This window comes from Symphodus melops, assembly GCF_947650265.1.
Source record: "Symphodus melops genome assembly, chromosome: 2".
NCBI lineage: Eukaryota > Metazoa > Chordata > Actinopteri > Labriformes > Labridae > Symphodus > Symphodus melops.
The window spans coordinates 4,088,184-4,107,905 of NC_136692.1; the positions used below are offsets into that span (position 1 = coordinate 4,088,184).

At 42.3% G+C, this 19,722-nt stretch overlaps 2 protein-coding genes across 6 annotated transcripts in view; both read left to right on the plus strand.

Moving 5' to 3' along the window:
- The window catches only part of ank2a (ankyrin 2a, neuronal), an 89,349-nt gene that overhangs the window by 46,032 nt on the left and 23,595 nt on the right, over positions 1-19,722 (plus strand). For all 5 annotated transcript variants that reach the window (XM_079337849.1, XM_079337852.1, XM_079337851.1 and 2 more), the window contains 5 exons: positions 9,379-9,456; positions 9,608-9,739; positions 9,992-10,132; positions 10,240-10,450; positions 10,618-10,696. In XM_079337849.1, the coding sequence (XP_079193975.1) occupies positions 9,379-9,456; positions 9,608-9,739; positions 9,992-10,132; positions 10,240-10,450; positions 10,618-10,696 (641 nt within the window). The remainder of the gene's footprint in view (positions 1-9,378; positions 9,457-9,607; positions 9,740-9,991; positions 10,133-10,239; positions 10,451-10,617; positions 10,697-19,722) is intronic.
- LOC306820134 (uncharacterized protein) lies at positions 1,223-8,764 on the plus strand. Its single transcript, XM_079337847.1, has one exon. It carries the CDS (start codon positions 1,801-1,803, stop codon positions 8,746-8,748), a length of 6,948 nt encoding a protein of 2,315 aa, XP_079193973.1. The 5' UTR covers positions 1,223-1,800; the 3' UTR covers positions 8,749-8,764.

Here is a 19,722-nt window from a genome sequence, read left to right on the forward strand (position 1 = left end):
TTTGTGATCAATGCCTTTCTCAGATCCTTGAATAGTTTTACCATGGGCATGCTGAATACTTTATTTGTTCACATCTAATGGACAAACGGCATTATGTTTTGTTTTGTTTGTTTCAGTGGTCAGAGTAATTGCTGGTTGATTTTATATCTTTTTCATTTTGTATGACTTTGGCAAATACTTTTGTTTATTTTAAGTACACTTTTACTTTTTCATTTACCGACTACATTTTCTTCATTCATTGATTTGCATTAAAAATCAAAAAGCTCACTTATAACATAACTTGTTGAGGTTTGTGCACAAAGGGTGCTCTGGGGCAAAAACAGTGAATGACTGGAGAACAACATTTACAGATTAAACCTTTAACTTAACCTTTAATTTAATATCAAGAGAAAGTCGCAGTTTTAGAACAGAATTCCTCTTAATCACTAATAACCCAGGAGAGCGCGTGGCAGTGCCTGCTTTTGCAGATATCCTGACTTGTTGCCTTTATTTTATTCTAATGCTGTGGTTTGGATTTCTATACACATAGTAACCTTTACACATCGTGGTATCGCTCTCAGGCCATAAAAGCATGCAGGACTAAGGGTGGGAATATTTAAAAATACAGCAATCAGGAGCATTACTGCAAGCATACATGAAAACAAGAAGCTTCTTGTGTTGTTGGGAAGTAACTGGACACAAACAACAAATGTAATTCCTACTGCTTTACTAGGTACTAATTACTTTACATTGCTTACATTTTGTTATAATTGTAAAACAGTCAAATCAATGCCAAAAATCCAGTTACAATTTCCTATTCAATTAATGCTGGACAGAAGTCAGTGTGTCTGTTTCTAAAGTCACAGATCAATCACAAAATCTTTGAGCAAAAGGTGTTCACTGATATGACCATAAAGAACAACCAATAGGGTCGATCTGCCCAGCACCAAATAGTAAACATGCAAGGGAGACAAAGTTACGTGCATTGCTCCTGGATTGTGGTAAAGTAGGACAAACTGGTGGAGCTGTGGGGAGTTGCAGATTTCCAGCAGCAGCATTAGTTAGTTACCTTGCAACAAGGTGAGTCTTTGCAAATCCTAATGACTTCAAACTCTATGAGTTACGGACACATTGTCTTTAGATGTGATGTCAGATGTTACTCTTTAGAAGTCTTTCAAAAACATTCACCGTCCTCTAATTCACAAGATTAATCACTTTAATAGAACTCTACTGGTCACCCTACTTCTTTTCTTTAAAAGTTAATTATGTTTTTAACTTTTGATTTGTGGGCAGGCATGACTTTTCTTATCAGCAGCAATCTTGAGAAATTTCCTTCATCTGTTATCCTTCCTTACCGTCACTTTTTTCGTAGCATTCTCTGTTACTCTTTGTTGTATTTGTATGTTTTGCGTCAAATTTTTTAATACGTTGTCAAGCAGGTTATAGACCGACATTATTCTGGACCATATTCTACCTGTTTTGTTACTCCTTCTGGCTTTGCTTCTGCTGTTGCTTTTGAACTCCCCGCCAAACTCTTCTGGATCACTTTTTCATCTTCTTTTCAAGACTTCTTTTTCCTCTGCCCTACCATTCTCTTTCTTATTCTGTAAACTGAAGATGGATTTTTGATGGCATTGTCTTGATCACAGTTTTCTGATGTCTCTCTCCCCCACTTCATTTGTCCCTTATGCTCTTTACCCTTTTTAATTATGAAACCTTTCGATTGAAGATGATGAATCTGAATCAACTGAGACATTCTCCCTGAGAACTAACCAACCTCTTGATCCTGCAACCCTCGCAAGCCCTGACCTTCTCTCAGACATGTCCGATGTTAAAATGACAATATTGACTTCTGAGCAAATGGAGCATTTAATGGATGAACGGAGATCTGGATCTAGAGGGCCGGAGGAAAAAGATACTTTTGCCATTTTGGATCAGCTCACTGGAGAGGAAATGTTTGGAGAAGTTCATAGAGATAAAATCAATAGTGGAAGGAAAGTAAGCGGCGATGCTAAGAGGGAGAAATATGGTTCACGCTCTGAGACAGAGGCTGTCGAGGAACCGGTCTTTAAGGCGGTTTGCATTGAGGGGAAGACCAAAATGAGATCTACAACAGACAACCGAGACATGACAGGCATGGTCTCACATCTCAGCATGGACATGGACCAATACTTGGAAGAGAGACCTGTAGTGATGTGTGATTCTGAAGAGGATCTTGTGCAAGATAGATTTGAACAGGTTATTGTAAAGCGAGATGGCAAACGGCGTCCCCCAGATATCAAGAAACCAATACGGAAGAAACTTAGAGACAGACAGCGTTCTGGATGTAGCAGCTCTGAAGGCGAGCTGGAAAGAATGAGCTCTGAGGAGTCTTTAGATGGCGACGTTGTCCTCAATGAGAGTGCCCTTGTACCCTCAGCAAATGTTGATCCTCCAGTATCTCCTCTAATCGTTGAGACACCTATAGGCTCTATAAAAGACAGAGTTAAAGCTTTACAGAACAAAGTTGAAGAAGAGAAGGTAAAAAGCAACAATCAGGAACAAACTTCCCAAGCAAAACAACAATCAACAATCACCACAAAGAAGACTGAGGAAGAAATGCCTGCACTTCCCCGAGTTCCCAAGTCCCCTAAATCGCCAAGGTCTCAGACAGAAAGATTGGAGGAGACTATGTCTGTAAAGGAGTTGTTGAAAGCATTCCAGACTGGAGAAGACCCTTCAAAAAGTAAAGCAGGGCTTTTTGAGCACAAAGCAGTTGTGTCTTCTTGTGCTTCAACTTCGATTTCTGAATCAGAAGATTCTGGTGAGATACAGAGGGCAGAACAAAATGCTGCACAGGATGTAAAATCACAAACTCAAATGCAGAGCTTGAAAACTCAGCAGAGTAATATCATCATCTGTGACAAAACAGAATTAAAGGATCAGCAGTTAAGCTCAGTCAGAGGCAACTCAGAGGAAGTATTAGTAATATCAGATAGTGGTGATGTTGAAAAGACAGTAACATTTGCAGATACAATTCAATACTTTGATGGAGGTGCACAGAAGAAAGAGCCAAAGGTCTCAGAAGAAGAGACAATGTCTGTGAAGGACCTAATGAAAGCATTCCAGACTGGACAAGACCCTTCAAAAGACATAACTGGGCTTTTTGAACCCAAAGCTGGAGCCACTTACGCTTCGTCTATAATATCTGAAACAGAAGGCCTTGAAGACACAAGAATGACTGAACAGAGTTCAAAGCACGAGCTGAAATCACAAACTCAGAACGTCAGAGAGTATGACCAACACAGAGATGTCAGGATTTATGACAACATGCAACTGGATGATCAAACAATGGGCTTAACCAGGGATGCATCTAACGAATTACAGTTAAACTCTGGTAATGCAAATTTTGAAAAGAAGGTGACATTCGCAGATACAATTGAGTGTGATGACGGAAGTGTTGCCCCGCAAGGAGAGGCATCAAAGTTGCCAGAGCAGGAGACAATGTCTGTAAAGGAACTGATGAAATCATTCCAGACTGGGCATGATCCCTCAAAAACTAAAGCAGGGCTTTTTGAACACAAAGGGTTGGATTCTTGCATTTCAACGTTGACATCTGAATCAGGAGATTCAAATGAGGTAAAAAGGACTGAAGCAAGTCACCTGCATGAGCCAAAAGTGGAACCCGAAACTCAGAGTCTCACACTCTTTCACCGACAGAGTGACATAAGCATGCACGACAAAGCAGATGTACAGGGTGAAAAAGAAAGCTTTATAAGGGATACATTAGAAGGATCAGTTGTGATGTCTGAGGGTGTTACTGTTGAAAAGACTGTAACATTTGCTGATACAGTCCAGTGGGAAGATGAACCACCAAGGGACAAAGAGACTATGTCTGTCAAGGAGTTGATGAAAACATTCCAGACTAAACAAGATCCATCAAAGAAGAAAACAGGGTTCTTTGAGGACACATTCACTTCTTTTTGTATTGCAGCAGTGGCCTCTGAACCATCAGCTAATTATGAGACACAGAGGGAAGAACAAAGTCCGGTGCAAGAGCCAAACTCACAAAGCCTCACAGTTCTACAACACCAGAGTGTTGGAAACACATGTGACAAAACAGACTCAGAGGATAGACCAGCTAGCTTAGTCAGAGATGACGCTGAGGCATCACTTTCCATTTCAGATAGAACTAATATTGAAAGGAAAGTGAAATTATCTGATGCAATTCAATCTGATGATGAAAGTTCACATAAAAAAGAGCTAAACTGGCAGGAGAAGGAGACAATGCTGGGGAAGAGTGAAGCTTGGTTGTCTGAGCCGCAACAAAGTGATGTCAACGTGTATAGTGCATCAGATTTAGCTTCTCAAACGGTATGCTTAAATAGAGATGGCATAAAGAAATCAGAGCTTATTTCTGATCCTTCTTATTTATATGAAGAACAAGAAAAAGCAGATACAGTTAATATTGGTCTTGAAAGTGTTCACCCTCAAAAAGATGAGCCAGATTTGACAGGGAAGAGCATTGGAAGGATGCAATTAGAAGAACCAGTCACAAGCACTGGTAAGAGTTTATTGGAAGATATGCAGATCAGCCCTGACCGCAGACCCTCTGAGGATTTCAGTGCTGACATCAAGGCTGAGTTAGAAGAAAGTCCTGAGTACCAGCTTTTCAAGCAGACACTAGCAAATGTTAGCTATAAGCAAGAGGGACCTGAGGAGGAGACATTGGCTGATTCTGAAAAAAATCCAGTGTCCATCCCTCATTTCCTTATGAAAAGTGATTCAGGCGAAGATGTCTCTCATTTTAAGAAGCAAACACAATATGACGATCTGAGTCCTGAAAGTCCCAAGCACGAAGATTTGGCTGAATTATCAAATACTAGTGTTGAAACTAGGACCTACTGTTCTAGCTCGGGGGAGATCGAGTACTATGAAGGACTTGCAATGTCCCATCAAATGACTGATGAAATGCTTACTGTCTCTGCTAAAAGAGAAGAAAATGACGAGAAACCATCGCAGACAGAGAAATATCATGAAGCAAGTGAAGAATACACAAACTTTGATCAGAGAAGCAAACATCTCCTTTCAGAAACTTCCACCGATGTAAAAGATGGCCAAGTCAAGGAGCCACAATTCCAAGAAGTTTACATGGAGAGGAAAACATCTAACCAACCATCCAATGTAAAAGATATGTCAGGTATGTTGTCCTTATTAAACGAGGACTTGGATGACTATCTACAAGCTAGGCCTGTGACAAGTCAAACAACAGAAAAGGCTTTGGTTCAGGAGAACTTTGAACAAATTATCATAACAAAGGACCGAGATAAAGATGTTTGCAAATTTGTCACTGATGAAAATGAAGAGACTGAAGTGACTGGTACAACAAAAGAAATCGGACCACTGGAAGAACATTCAAGTACGTCTGAAAGTGAAGAGACAGAGATTGACTTTAGTAGAAAAAAAGAAGTAAAAGAAATCGAAGCAACCCTGGCCAAAGAACCAACATTGAAGGAAAAGAGGGTAGAAAAAAAGATTTCTCATCAGTCGTCTACAAAACTAAAGGATATGTCGGGCATGCTTTCATTGCTTGACAGTGACTTGGACAAGTACCTAAAGGATAGGCCGGTGAAAAGCAGGCATCCGGAGGAGGATGTTATTCAGGAGAAATTTGAAAAAGTTACTATCAGCAAAAACAGAGAACCCTCTAACGAGGAGCAAATTATTACAAAATGGGAAACAACACAAAAAGAAGCCAAAGCTCATTTGGAAGAGGAGGCATATAAACAGCTTGATGCGGGAAAAGTCAAGGAAATCACGGAAAGTTCAGTAGTGGAAATACCGTTCAAAGAAGTTACCATCAAGAGGAAGACACAATTCCCACAGGTTGCTACTGAGAAGAATATGTCAGGTATGTTGTCACTCCTCAGTTGTGACTTAGATCAGTGTCTCAAAGAAAAGGACAAAATAGATTTAGAAGCAAAGAAACACATGCAGACAGACATAGATGGAGTCACAGAATTGTCGAAAAGTTCTGAAATAGAGACACCCTTCCAAGAAGTTTGCCTTGAGAGAAATACTCTGCAACAACAGTCTACATCTGAGAGGAATATCACAGGTATGTTGACACTGCTGAGTAATGACTTAGACCAATACTTAAAAGTAAAGCCTGTGGTGTTACTAGATCAACCAGAAGATGGCGAGGTCCATGAGATCTACAAAGAATCTAATCTGTCAAGGGACATCAAAAAAGAAACTCTCGACTCCTCCTCTGAACAGAAAGTGTGTTCACCACAGGAAACACATCTGGAAACGGAGGGCAAAGCAAGTAGGACAGATTTTCAGAGTGGATGGCAGACATGTTCTCATGAAGATGACAGTCAAAAAGGTTTCTCAACTGAAAGGACCAAGCCCCAAACCTTACCAAGTGGAGGAACACTATTTTATGACCCAACAGAAGGGACAGCAGACATCACAAAGTCATATGAGCCACTGGACGACTGTATGCAACTACCAAGTAGTTGTGATGTACTACAGAGACCGGTTGAATTGGAGAATCTGTATTTTGCTGGCTCATCCAAAGAGCAATGTCAGCAAGACTCCCTAGAGAATAGTCCTGTCATGGAGGATAAATCTTCTAGGACATCACCTGATTCAATTGAGCCAAGCCCTACCAGGGAATCCCCTTGTCCAGACTCTCTTGAAGGGAGTCCCACTCAAACAAAGGAATTGGAACTCAAGATGCCAGCCAAGACAGCTGTGTATGAGGATTATGCGTCCCAGCTGAAGGCATGTTTTGCACATGACAAAAATATTTACAGGGATGAAAGTGAGGAAGATTTGGAAGAAAACAACTATGAGATCATCTATATGGAAGGTGCAAGTGGGGACAAAGAGTCACCCTCAGTAAAGAACGACTCTGACATATGTGACAGTGAGGACCTTCAAATGGGTTTTAGACGAGACTCTCTTGACACAAATAATAGAGAGGTTGATTCCAACGATAGACAAATCACCCCAGAAGAGGAGATGTTCAAAATGGCTGCAAAGATCAAAACATTCGAGGAGATGGAACAAGAGACTCGATCGAAAAGAGAAACATTTTCAGATACCATTTTGCAATCAGAGACGAATGATGACAAAGATGCTGAGCTATATTTAAAATTTGACCCAGTTGTAGAGCCTTTGACAAGAGATACATCCAAAGTTGCGTCGAGCATTGAGGAAAAGGCAGAATGTGCAGAAAGTGATGACTCTTGTAAACCTTTAGCAGAAAGAGATGGTGAATTCAGCAAAGATAGAGATGTAGTAGAAGATGACAGTCCCTCAGTTGTACATTTTCCCAGCTGTGTTTCTGAGGAACATCCGAATGTTGAGACAAAAGTTGAGTCACTTGTGGCAGATGATTCTGCAAGCAAACATCAGGCTGTGGTATGCACTGAAAAAACGGAATATGTAGTTACAGGATACGAGGCGGAGAAGGATTTTAGCATCAGTGCACAGATTGAGAATGAGCAACAGGTGAATATTTCTCCTTCAGAGGACAGAGTGAATCCTGTTACACCAGGTAATGAAAGAACATCTGATCCATTCCAGTTCCAGGAGGGGAAACTTTTTGAAATGACAAGAGGGGGAGCTATTGATATGACAAGAAGGAGCTTTGATGAGGGAGAAGGATATGCATTTTTTCACATAGGGGAACACCCGGTAGATGAGGTTGTACCAGATGAGTTTGTGAAGGAAGATACAAAGTCTTCAACTTTTGAGAATGATACTCCTATGACAGATATAAACCTTGAAGATATTTGTGACAACAAAATCCCTACTCCTAAACCCAGAACTTTTATAACACCCTCAGGTGAAAACTTAGCTGGTGAAAAGCCACTTTCAAAAGCTGATCTTGGAAGCTCCATAGAGGTTCAGCTTGGTTCCCCCGGTGCTTTTGAGAGACTAACCTCTGTTCAAAGTGATGTTGGATGCCTTGAAAGCCTTGGTTTAGACTATTTAGACTCTACCATAGCTGACCTCCAATCCGACACATCCACAGTCGGCCATTCTGGGAATTCAGAACCTATCAATGATTCTTCAGACTCATCCCCTGATGATGATGATGATGATGATGATGATGAGGAAGAAGACCAGTGCTCTGTCATAGAGATGTCTTTTGTTTCAGCTGCACAGGCTGATATGCAAGCACATCATCAGGACTCACTCCCATCAGACGAAGTAACCATGAGCTCACAGACCTCTGAGTACAATCAGGTTCAAAGAAGAAAAAGTTCAAATCTGAATCGTAGGACCAGATCCGAGGCTCTGATTGTCACAAGTAAAGCATCTATTAAAGACAGCAGGAGTTATTCTGACAGTAGTCAATTTTCTTCTCAAAACCTCCTTTCACCTTCAAAACTTTCTGCCATGACACAAGAAAGACCTTTAACTCAGAAGATCTCCTCTCCCCAAAGTCAACAAATCCAACTCTCAAACACTTCAGAAACAACTTTTCAGGATTCTTTGGATACCGATGATGCAAGCAGCGCAAGTCACAAGAGTCCAGATTCTGTTATCTTCACGTATGACAGCCCAGCCTCTTGTAGTTTAGATTCTGATGGCACTCTATTGCCCAGTGTGCAACCACCATCTGGAACCGAGGATGTGTTTGAATACAGGCATGCCTGGGATGACACAGTGGAAACCCAGATGGAGAGAATCATCGATGATCAAACTCCACAATGCACGCCAGGTATGGCCAGACTTACATGGGCTTTTGTTTTCCTATCTCCTCTTCTCTGAAGCAAGACTCTTTTTAGCACCTCCTAAGAAAATGTTATTTTTCTATAAATGTCATTTTTTTGTTGTAGTTATGTGTTGTGGTTTATTTCTTCCCATCTTGCATCATGTTTTCTTTTTTTCTTTGTTCTGTATTTTATTTCGGGTGTGTTTTGCATGTTGGTAAGTGACCTTTCCATCTGTGTTTGTGTAGAAGCAATCTCAAGATTGAATGGCCATGATGTTAAAAACGTAGGTGCTTGAAAATGTATGACGCAGATGTTCTCTTTCGCACTGGTAATGGTGCCTGTACTTCTAATACAGCTTTACTAGTATTTGCATGCACATTGCATTTTTAGCAAATCTGAGCCATGGCTTCAACTAATAACTTAAAAACATGAGCTGATAATTGTGTCCAAAAAGTCATGATACAAACCTTCATGTTTTCATCCATATCAACATCACAGTTGCACATTCCATTCATTCAGAGTATTATAGCTCATAACATAGTCCTGAGGAATTTTACATTTTATATCCACATTTAGAATAGATTTTTTACATGACGCTTTATTTTGGTACTGAGTATGAATCTTTACCCCTTGAAATGTTAATGATATTCAGAAATAATCTTGGGCTCTGACCGCATTCTTTTAGTGGATTGGCAGGATGACGCTGACAGAAAAGAGGAGACACTAGCTATCGTTGCAGATCTACTTGGCTTCAGCTGGACGGGTAAGCTGTAAAATCAGGCCATTGTTTTCTGTTTTAATTTAGGGGGATATGTTTAACCGAAAATGGTTTAAAATTGAGAATCCATGCTCTGGCAATATGGTTCTAGATTTGTCTGCATTTAAATTTCTCTGTCATTTATATTTTAAACTAGAACTAGCAAGAGAACTGGAATTTAGTGAGAATGACATCCAGTTGGTGAGGACAGAGAATCCTAATTCCCTCCAAGAGCAGAGCCATGCTTTACTCCAACGCTGGGTTGAGCGGGAAGGCAAACATGCCACAGGTACACACTATTTATACTTTGCAGACAGCAAATTTTCAACAGTTCTTACTTCTTCAAATACTGACTTTTATGTTAGCTTTTCTGGTTGTAAAAATCTATGATTTGATTTTTCCTTTGGATTGACTCCTATGAAATGATTTGTAATTACCAAAGCCATATAGACATTGTAGATTATAGATATATATTTTTTTTCAGTTTAGAAGTAATTTTTTGCTTTATCAGTCAATCAACAATGTGTCACTTCTTCCACAGAGGACTCGCTGATTAAAAGACTAACCAAGATCAACCGCATGGACATTGTCCATCTAATTGAAACCCAGATGAACAAGTCAGTTCAAGAGCAAACATCTAGAACATATGCAGAAATCGAGAAGACGCTGGATCATAGTGAAGGTTGTAAAAGCTCTAAAAAATCAAATGAGAAACAATTTTAAAGCCTCTAACTGTATTTTTCTGTTTGCTTACCCAAACACTTCTTGACCTCATGTTTTCTTCTTCAGTCTCAGTAGCCCTATCTTCAGTGCAAGATGATGCAGACAGCCCTAGAATTATAAGAAGAGTGGAGTCAGACCGTAGACCACCCCCTGCTGTTTCTGAAGAGGACCTTTCAGTTGCATCCCTACTAGATATTCCTTCCTGGGCAGAGCCTGTTGGAAACATCCACTCTGAGAGCATGCATGGTGACCTTCTGGAGGAGCTCGAGATCCCACAGTAAATTGTTTTTTGTAGTTATTTGTTTGTTTTCCTCCAGCATGCTGTTGGGGAAAAATAGAATAGTGTCATATCCTGATAGAAATTGTGTGCAATATAGATTTAGACTTTGATATTATACTCGTCCAATGTGATCATTTCTTCCATTACCTTTTTTTGTGTTACAGTGAATTGAACCCTAACCTGTGGACCTCTGAGGATATTATTACCCAAGAACCTACAAGTTATGACTACTTAGATGAGCAAGTAAGTACATTTACAAATATGGAAGAAGCCGTATTGGAGAGCCATATCACTCAGGTATATGACCCCAGAGTGAAAGACCAACAAGATTGCTGCAGCCTTCAATATGTCTTGCCATCTGAAAGTAGCATTCAGTGCCGGGACAAAGATGGATGCAGCCAAAACTTACAGCTGGAGCGGAATGAACAAAGGCAGTCATCTAAAAGCCAAAGGTTACCATCATCTTTATCCATAATAGACTTTGGTCTAAGTCTGTCAGAAGCAGACCAAGCAGACACTGACTTCAATGAACTTTGTGATGACTTTGAAGATACATCACAAAGTTGCAATACAGATACAGGGGAAAACAATGTCAGAGGAATCCCTGACTCTAGTTTGTTAGCCCTGTCAGCAGAGGAAAACCAAGCAACACTGGGCATGACTGAAGATGACTCTAATGTTGCTCAAAAAAGCAGGCTCTCACAGAAGTGTGAAGATGAGGTTAAAGCCCAATTCTTCAAAGAACAACACAATCCTGACATGGTCCTACAGGTTTCTGGTGTGGGCTCCAAAGCTAGCAAACCAAGCCAAGAAAAAAAGAGACAACCAGCAGCATTCAGCGGGGAAAATCTCAAAGACATACCATTTATTGAGGATTTTGAAGATTTCAAGTCCGTTGAACCCAGTATTACTCCAGCAAAGTACAGCATGGCAAAGCCATTGACTTGCTCTACTCCCATGGCTTGTGACTTAACTGATAGGTACAGTATTACATGTCCTGTTAGACATCAAAATGACCATGGTGCCGCTATGAAAAAGACACCCTACAACTCTGAACTACTGAATCCCTCAACTAGCCTTTTTCTGCCTTCCACCCATTTTTCACAACAATCACCTGAGAAAGATGTTTCATTACCTTACACATTAATAGATTCTTTGACATCTGAGAAGCCTGGTGTCTCATTTTTACCTGTTAATGAAAGAGATATCTTTGCTCAAGACACATGGCTACTGAATGACCCCATTTCGAGAATGTCATCCCCAGATTCTGTTATGTCAATCAGTGACTACAGGGCAATGTCACCTGACTCTCCACAGTGGGAAAAAAGAGCATTTCCGGACTTTTCTTGTAAACTGGATTACTGTTGGGAACTCTCTACTGATGAATTTAGCCAACCAGAAGTAACAGCCAGTTTCACTGAAAATATAATACTTACTAATGAATCAGATAAATGTGCATGCAAACCACTGTTACACAATTTTAGAGGCTTGGTCAATGCTCCAGTTTCAGGTTCACTTTCTACTCAATCCCTTGAGCCAATGAAAAATAACCAAGAAATGTACTCTGATTCTCGAGTACCAAAGTATAGTCCTTCTTCACAAGAAGGTCCACAGATAAAGGGAGAATCCAGAACTTTTAAGCCTTTGACATTGGATAAAAGTGATAGAAGAGTACTTTTATCTGACTTAGCTACATCATTTGATGTATATGGATGTTCAGACGAAGATTCCTGTCCATCCTCACCAGACTCGCAGACCTCACAGTGTAGTTTCTCATTTCTAGAACTCTTGCTTTCAGAACCTTTCCGTGCCCAGCTTATCAATAAGTATTGTGATTATTACTTACAGTATTCAGGAGGAAATCTTTCATCACTACTAATGACATCAGCATCTGAAACTACAGTCCTTGATGAGAAAGTGGGTCATAGCAGCGCCATGACACCAGAAGCAGGAGCTTTAAATCAAGATCATCTTTTACGGAAGAAGCCAGTGAAATCAAATGGTTATCTCCTACCAGAATATTTATCACAGAACCAGAACCAACAAACAACAACTGACTATTTTCTAAATTCAATGAGGACTCATTCATCATCTGCTGATGAATGGTTGGATGTAAATAGCACTGATGAACCACGTTTGTTGAAAAGGCATCTAAACCTTGAAGAAAGATCAGCACTGCTTACATCTGCTACTTCATCTGTAACTGATGGGTCGAATGAAAATGTGAAAATTAAGAAATTAGCAGAATCGGGCAAACCAATGGTCTTTAACTTCCTAGAAAGACCAAAAGACATTTTGGAATTCCCAAACACCATTGCTTATTTGTCAAACATTGTGGGGTCATTACCTGAAAATGACAATTTAGCTATTCATGACGTGGAAATTGGAGTTAACAAAGAGACATTGGAATTTAGGACCCCTAGTCAGATCAAGTTTACTGAGACAAGACCAGAGTCCCAACAGTCAACTTTCTCAGACTTTGAAGTTGAAACACTATTTAGCAGCAGGGCGTTGTCTCCGGAATCAGTGTCTTCAGATTTTGATTTTTCACTCCTGTCGGACTGGGTGGCAGACAATAGAGCATCCTCTCCAGAATCTGTTACATCAGTTGAGCGTCACTCTTTGTCACCTGGCATGACAATTGGTCAGCCAAAGAGTCAACATTGTGACTATTACTTACGGTACTCTGACAGCAGACCACTATCAACTCATTCAACACTGTCAGATGATGAACGTTCTAAGTTTTGTCTGGAGGAATTGTTTGAGGACTACAGGCCAGATTCCCCAGATTCGGATTATTCTCACGTTAATGCTAATCAAACAAGCGTCACTTTGACGCCATACCCAGCACTTCCGGCTGCAAGACCTTTTACATATGCAGATATTGTGCGGGGTATTTCTCATGAAAAACACACAGACGCTTTGTTGGGCATCACATCGTTTGAGTTGAGACCTTGTTCTCTTCTGTCAGCCTGGTCAGAGAATGAGGCCTCTTACTCCTCCGTAGATGATTATGTCACAGAGTTAAGACCAGAGTCTCCCGAGTCTGTGGCATCTCAAAGTGAACTTAGGCCCCTCTCTCCTGACTCACCTGTTCCTCAGTTCAGTTCTTGCCATATGGGTTATGATGTGGAATTGTCACGGGACAGGTCTTTTACCCCAGAATCAACATTTTCTGACTGGGAAGACACCGATTTGTGTCTTGAAACACTGTTTGACAATACCAGAGCAGAGTCCCCGCAATCAGTTTTCTCAGACTTTGAACTTGATATGCTATTTAGCAGCAGGGCGTTGTCTCCGGAATCAGTGTCTTCAGATTTTGATTTTTCACTCCTGCCGGACTGGTTGGCGGACTTTAGAGCATCCTCTCCCGAATCTGTTGCTTCAGTTGAGCTTCACGTTTTATCTCCTGGCAGGACATTTGGCCAGCCAAAGAGTCAACATTGTGACTATTACTTACGGTACTCTGACAGCAGACCACTATCACCTCATTCCACTCTGTCAGATGATGAGCGTTCTCAGTTTTGTCTGGAGGAATTGTTTGAGGACTACAGGCCAGAATCCCCAGATTCGGATTATTCTCACGTTGATGCTAAACAAACAAGCGTCACTGTGACGCCATACCAAGCTCTTCCGGCTGCAAGACCTTTTACATATGCAGATATTGTGCGAGGTATTACTCATGAAAAACACACAGACACTTTGTTGGGCATCACATCTTTTGAGTTTAGACCTCTGTGGCCCATGTCAGCCTGGTCAGAAAATGAGGGCACTTACTCCTCCATCAACTATGATGTTCCGGATTCAAGACCAGAGTCTCCCGAGTCTGTGGCATCCCAAAGTGAACTTAGGCCCCTCTCTCCTGACTCACCTGTTCCTCAGTTCAGTTCTTGCCATATGGGTTGTGATGTGGAATTGTCACGGGACAGGTCTTTTACCCCAGAATCAACATTTTCTGACTGGGAAGACACCGATTTGTGTCTTGAAACACTGTTTGACGATACCAGAGCAGAGTCCCCGCAATCAGTTTTCTCAGACTTTGAACTTGATCTGCTATTTAGCAGCAGGGCGTTGTCTCCGGAATCAGTGTCTTCAGATTTGGATTTTTCACTCCTGCCGGACTGGTTGCCGGACTTCAGAGCATCCTCTCCAGAATCTGTTACTTCAGTTGAGCGTCACTTTTTGTCTCCTGGCATGACATTTGGCCAGCCAAAGAGTCAACATTGTGACTATTACTTACGGTTCTCTGACAGCAGACCACTATCACCTCATTCCACTCTGTCAGATGATGAGCGTTCTCAGTTTTATCTGGAGGAATTGTTTGAGGACTACAGGCCAGAATCCCCAGATTCGGATTATTCTCACGTTGATGCTAAACAAACAAACGTCACTTTGACGCCATACCCAGCTCTTCCGGCTGCAAGACCTTTTACATATGCAGATATTGTGCGGGGTATTACTCATGAAAAACACACAGATGCTTTGTTGGGCATCACATCATTTGAGTTGAGACCTTGTTCTCCTCTGTCAGCCTGGTCAGAGAATGAGGCCTCTTACTCCTCCGTAGATGATTATGTCACAGAGTCCAGACCAGAGTCTCCCGAGTCTGTGGCATCTCAAAGTGAACTTAGGCCCCTCTCTCCTGACTCACCTGTTCCTCAGTTCAGTTCTTGCCATATGGGTTATGATGTGGAATTGTCACGGGACAGGTCTTTTACCCCAGAATCAACATTTTCTGACTGGGAAGACACCGATTTGTGTCTTGAAACACTGTTTGACGATACCAGAGCAGAGTCCCCGCAATCAGTTTTCTCAGACTTTGAACTTGATATGCTATTTAGCAGCAGGGCTTTGTCTCCGGAATCAGTTTCTTCAGACTTTGATTTTTCACTCCTGCCGGACTGGCTGGCGGACTTTAGAGCATCCTCTCCAGAATCTGTTACTTCAGTTGAGCGTCACTCTTTGTCTCTTGGCATGACATTTAGCCAGCCAAAGAGTCAACATTGTGACTATTACTTACGGTTCTCTGACAGCAGACCACTATCACCTCATTCCACACTGTCAGATGATGAGCGTTTTCAGTTTTGTCTGGAGGAATTGTTTGAGGACTACAGGCCAGATTCCCCAGATTCAGATTATTCTCACGTTGATGGTAAACAAACAAACGTCACTTTGACGCCATACCCAGCACTTCCGGCTGCAAGACCTTTTACATATGCAGATATTGTGCGGGGTATTACTCATGAAAAACACACAGACGCTTTGTTGGGCATCACATCGTTTGAGTTGAGACCTTGTTCTCCTCTGTCAGCCTGGTCAGAGAATGAGGCCTCTTACTCCTCCGTAGATGATTATGTCACAGAGTCCAGACCAGAGTCTCCCGAGTCTGTGGCATCTCAAAGTGAACTTAGGCCCCTCTCTCCTGACTCACCTGTTCCTCAGTTCAGTTCTTGCCATATGGGTTATGATGTGGAATTGTCACGGGACAGGTCTTTTACCCCAGAATCAACATTTTCTGACTGGGAAGACACCGATTTGTGTCTTGAAACACTGTTTGACGATACCAGAGCAGAGTCCCCGCAATCAGTTTTCTCAGACTTTGAACTTGATATGCTATTTAGCAGCAGGGCTTTGTCTCCGGAATCAGTTTCTTCAGACTTTGATTTTTCACTCCTGCCGGACTGGCTGGCGGACTTTAGAGCATCCTCTCCAGAATCTGTTACTTCAGTTGAGCGTCACTCTTTGTCTCTTGGCATGACAATTAGCCAGCCAAAGAGTCAACATTGTGACTATTACTTACGGTTCTCTGACAGCAGACCACTATCACCTCATTCCACTCTGTCAGATGATGAGCGTTCTCAGTTTTGTCTGGAGGAATTGTTTGAGGACTACAGGCCAGAATCCCCAGATTCGGATTATTCTCACGTTGATGCTAAACAAACAAACGTCACTTTGACGCCATACCCAGCTCTTCCGGCTGCAAGACCTTTTACATATGCAGATATTGTGCGGGGTATTACTCATGAAAAACACACAGATGCTTTGTTGGGCATCACATCATTTGAGTTGAGACCTTGTTCTCCTCTGTCAGCCTGGTCAGAGAATGAGGCCTCTTACTCCTCCGTAGATGATTATGTCACAGAGTCCAGACCAGAGTCTCCCGAGTCTGTGGCATCTCAAAGTGAACTTAGGCCCCTCTCTCCTGACTCACCTGTTCCTCAGTTCAGTTCTTGCCATATGGGTTATGATGTGGAATTGTCACGGGACAGGTCTTTTACCCCAGAATCAACATTTTCTGACTGGGAAGACACCGATTTGTGTCTTGAAACACTGTTTGACGATACCAGAGCAGAGTCCCCGCAATCAGTTTTCTCAGACTTTGAACTTGATATGCTATTTAGCAGCAGGGCTTTGTCTCCGGAATCAGTTTCTTCAGACTTTGATTTTTCACTCCTGCCGGACTGGCTGGCGGACTTTAGAGCATCCTCTCCAGAATCTGTTACTTCAGTTGAGCGTCACTCTTTGTCTCTTGGCAAGACATTTGGCCAGCCAAAGAGTCAACATTGTGACTATTACTTACGGTTCTCTGACAGCAGACCACTATCACCTCATTCCACACTGTCAGATGATGAGCGTTTTCAGTTTTGTCTGGAGGAATTGTTTGAGGACTACAGGCCAGATTCCCCAGATTCAGATTATTCTCACGTTGATGGTAAACAAACAAACGTCACTTTGACGCCATACCCAGCACTTCCGGCTGCAAGACCTTGTACATATGCAGATATTGTGCGGGGTATTACTCATGAAAAACACACAGACGCTTTGTTGGGCATCACATCGTTTGAGTTGAGACCTCTGTGGCCCATGTCAGCCTGGTCAGAAAATGAGGGCACTTACTCCTCCATCAACGATGATGTTACAGAGTCCAGACCAGAGTCTCCCGAGTCTGTGGCATCTCAAAGTGAACTTAGGCCCCTCTCTCCTGACTCACCTGTTCCTCAGTTCAGTTCTTGCCATATGGGTTATGATGTGGAATTGTCACGGGACAGGTCTTTTACCCCAGAATCAACATTTTCTGACTGGGAAGACACCGATTTGTGTCTTGAAACACTGTTTGACGATACCAGAGCAGAGTCCCCGCAATCAGTTTTCTCAGACTTTGAACTTGATATGCTATTTAGCAGCAGGGCGTTGTCTCCGGAATCAGTTTCTTCAGACTTTGATTTTTCACTCCTGCCTGACTGGTTGGCGGACTTCAGAGCATCCTCTCCAGAATCTGTTACTTCAGTTGAGCGTCACTCTTTGTCTCCTGGCATGACATTTGGCCAGCCAAAGAGTCAACATTGTGACTATTACTTACGGTTCTCTGACAGCAGACCACTATCACCTCATTCCACACTGTCAGATGATGAGCGTTTTCAGTTCTGTCTGGAGGAATTGTTTGAGGACTACAGGCCAGATTCCCCAGATTCAGATTATTCTCACGTTGATGGTAAACAAACAAACGTCACTTTGACGCCATACCCAGCTCTTCCGGCTGTAAGACCTTTTACATATGCAGATATTGTGCGGGGTATTACTCATGAAAAACACACAGACGCTTTGTTGGGCATCACATCGTTTGAGTTGAGACCTCTGTGGCCCATGTCATCCTGGTCAGAAAATGAGGGCACTTACTCCTCCATCAACGATGATGTTACAGAGTCAAGACCAGAGTCTCCCGAGTCTCTGGCATCTCAAAGTGAACTTAGGCCCCTCTCTCCTGACTCACCTGTTCCTCAGTTCAGTTCTTGCCATATGGTTTATGATGTGGAATTGTCACGGGACAGGTCTTTTACCCCAGAATCAACATTTTCTGACTGGGAAGACACCGATTTGTGTCTTGAAACACTGTTTGACGATACCAGAGCAGAGTCCCCGCAATCAGTTTTCTCAGACTTTAAACTTGATATGCTATTTAGCAGCAGGGCGTTGTCTCCGGATTCAGTTTCTTCAGATTTAGATTTTTCACTCCTGCCAGACTGGTTGGCGGACTTTAGAGCATCCTCTCCAGAATCTGTTACTTCAGTTGAGCGTCACTATTTGTCTCCTGGCATGACATTTGGCCAGCCAAAGAGTCAACATTGTGACTATTACTTACGGTTCTCTGACAGCAGACCACTATCACCTCATTCCACTCTGTCAGATGATGAGCGTTCTCAGTTTTGTCTGGAGGAATTGTTTGAGGACTACAGGCCAGAATCCCCAGATTCGGATTATTCTCACGTTGATGCTAAACAAACAAACGTCACTTTGACGCCATACCCAGCTCTTCCGGCTGCAAGACCTTTTACATATGCAGATATTGTGCGGGGTATTACTCATGAAAAACACACAGACGCTTTGTTGGGCATCACATCGTTTGAGTTGAGACCTCTGTGGCCCATGTCAGCCTGGTCAGAAAATGAGGGCACTTACTCCTCCATCAACGATGATGTTACAGAGTCCAGACCAGAGTCTCCCGAGTCTGTGGCATCTCAAAGTGAACTTAGGCCCCTCTCTCCTGACTCACCTGTTCCTCAGTTCAGTTCTTGCCATATGGGTTATGATGTGGAATTGTCACGGGACAGGTCTTTTACCCCAGAATCAACATTTTCTGACTGGGAAGACACCGATTTGTGTCTTGAAACACTGTTTGACGACACCAGAGCAGAGTCCCCGCAATCAGTTTTCTCAGACTTTGAACTTGATATGCTATTTAGCAGCAGGGCGTTGTCTCCGGATTCAGTTTCTTCAGATTTTGATTTTTCACTCCTGCCGGACTGGCTGGCGGACTTTAGAGCATCCTCTCCAGAATCTGTTACTTCAGTTGAGCGTCACTCTTTGTCTCCTGGCATGACATTTAGCCAGCCAAAGAGTCAACATTGTGACTATTTCTTACGGTTCTCTGACAGCAGACCACTATCACCTCATTCCACACTGTCAGATGATGAGCGTTTTCAGTTTTGTCTGGAGGAATTGTTTGAGGACTACAGGCCAGATTCCCCAGATTCAGTTTATTGTCACGTTGATGGTAAACAAACAAACGTCACTTTGACGCCATACCCAGCTCTTCCGGCTACAAGACCTTTTACATATGCAGATATTGTGCGGGGTATTACTCATGAAAAACACACAGACGCTTTGTTGGGCATCACATCGTTTGAGTTGAGACCTTGTTCTCCTCTGTCAGCCTGGTCAGAGAATGAGGCCTCTTACTCCTCCGTAGATTCCAGACCAGAGTCTCCCGA

Coding starts and splice junctions, on each gene's coding strand:
- LOC306820134 (XM_079337847.1), top strand. CDS start 1,801: ATGTCCGATGTTAAAATGACAATATTGACTTCTGAGCAAATGGAGCAT.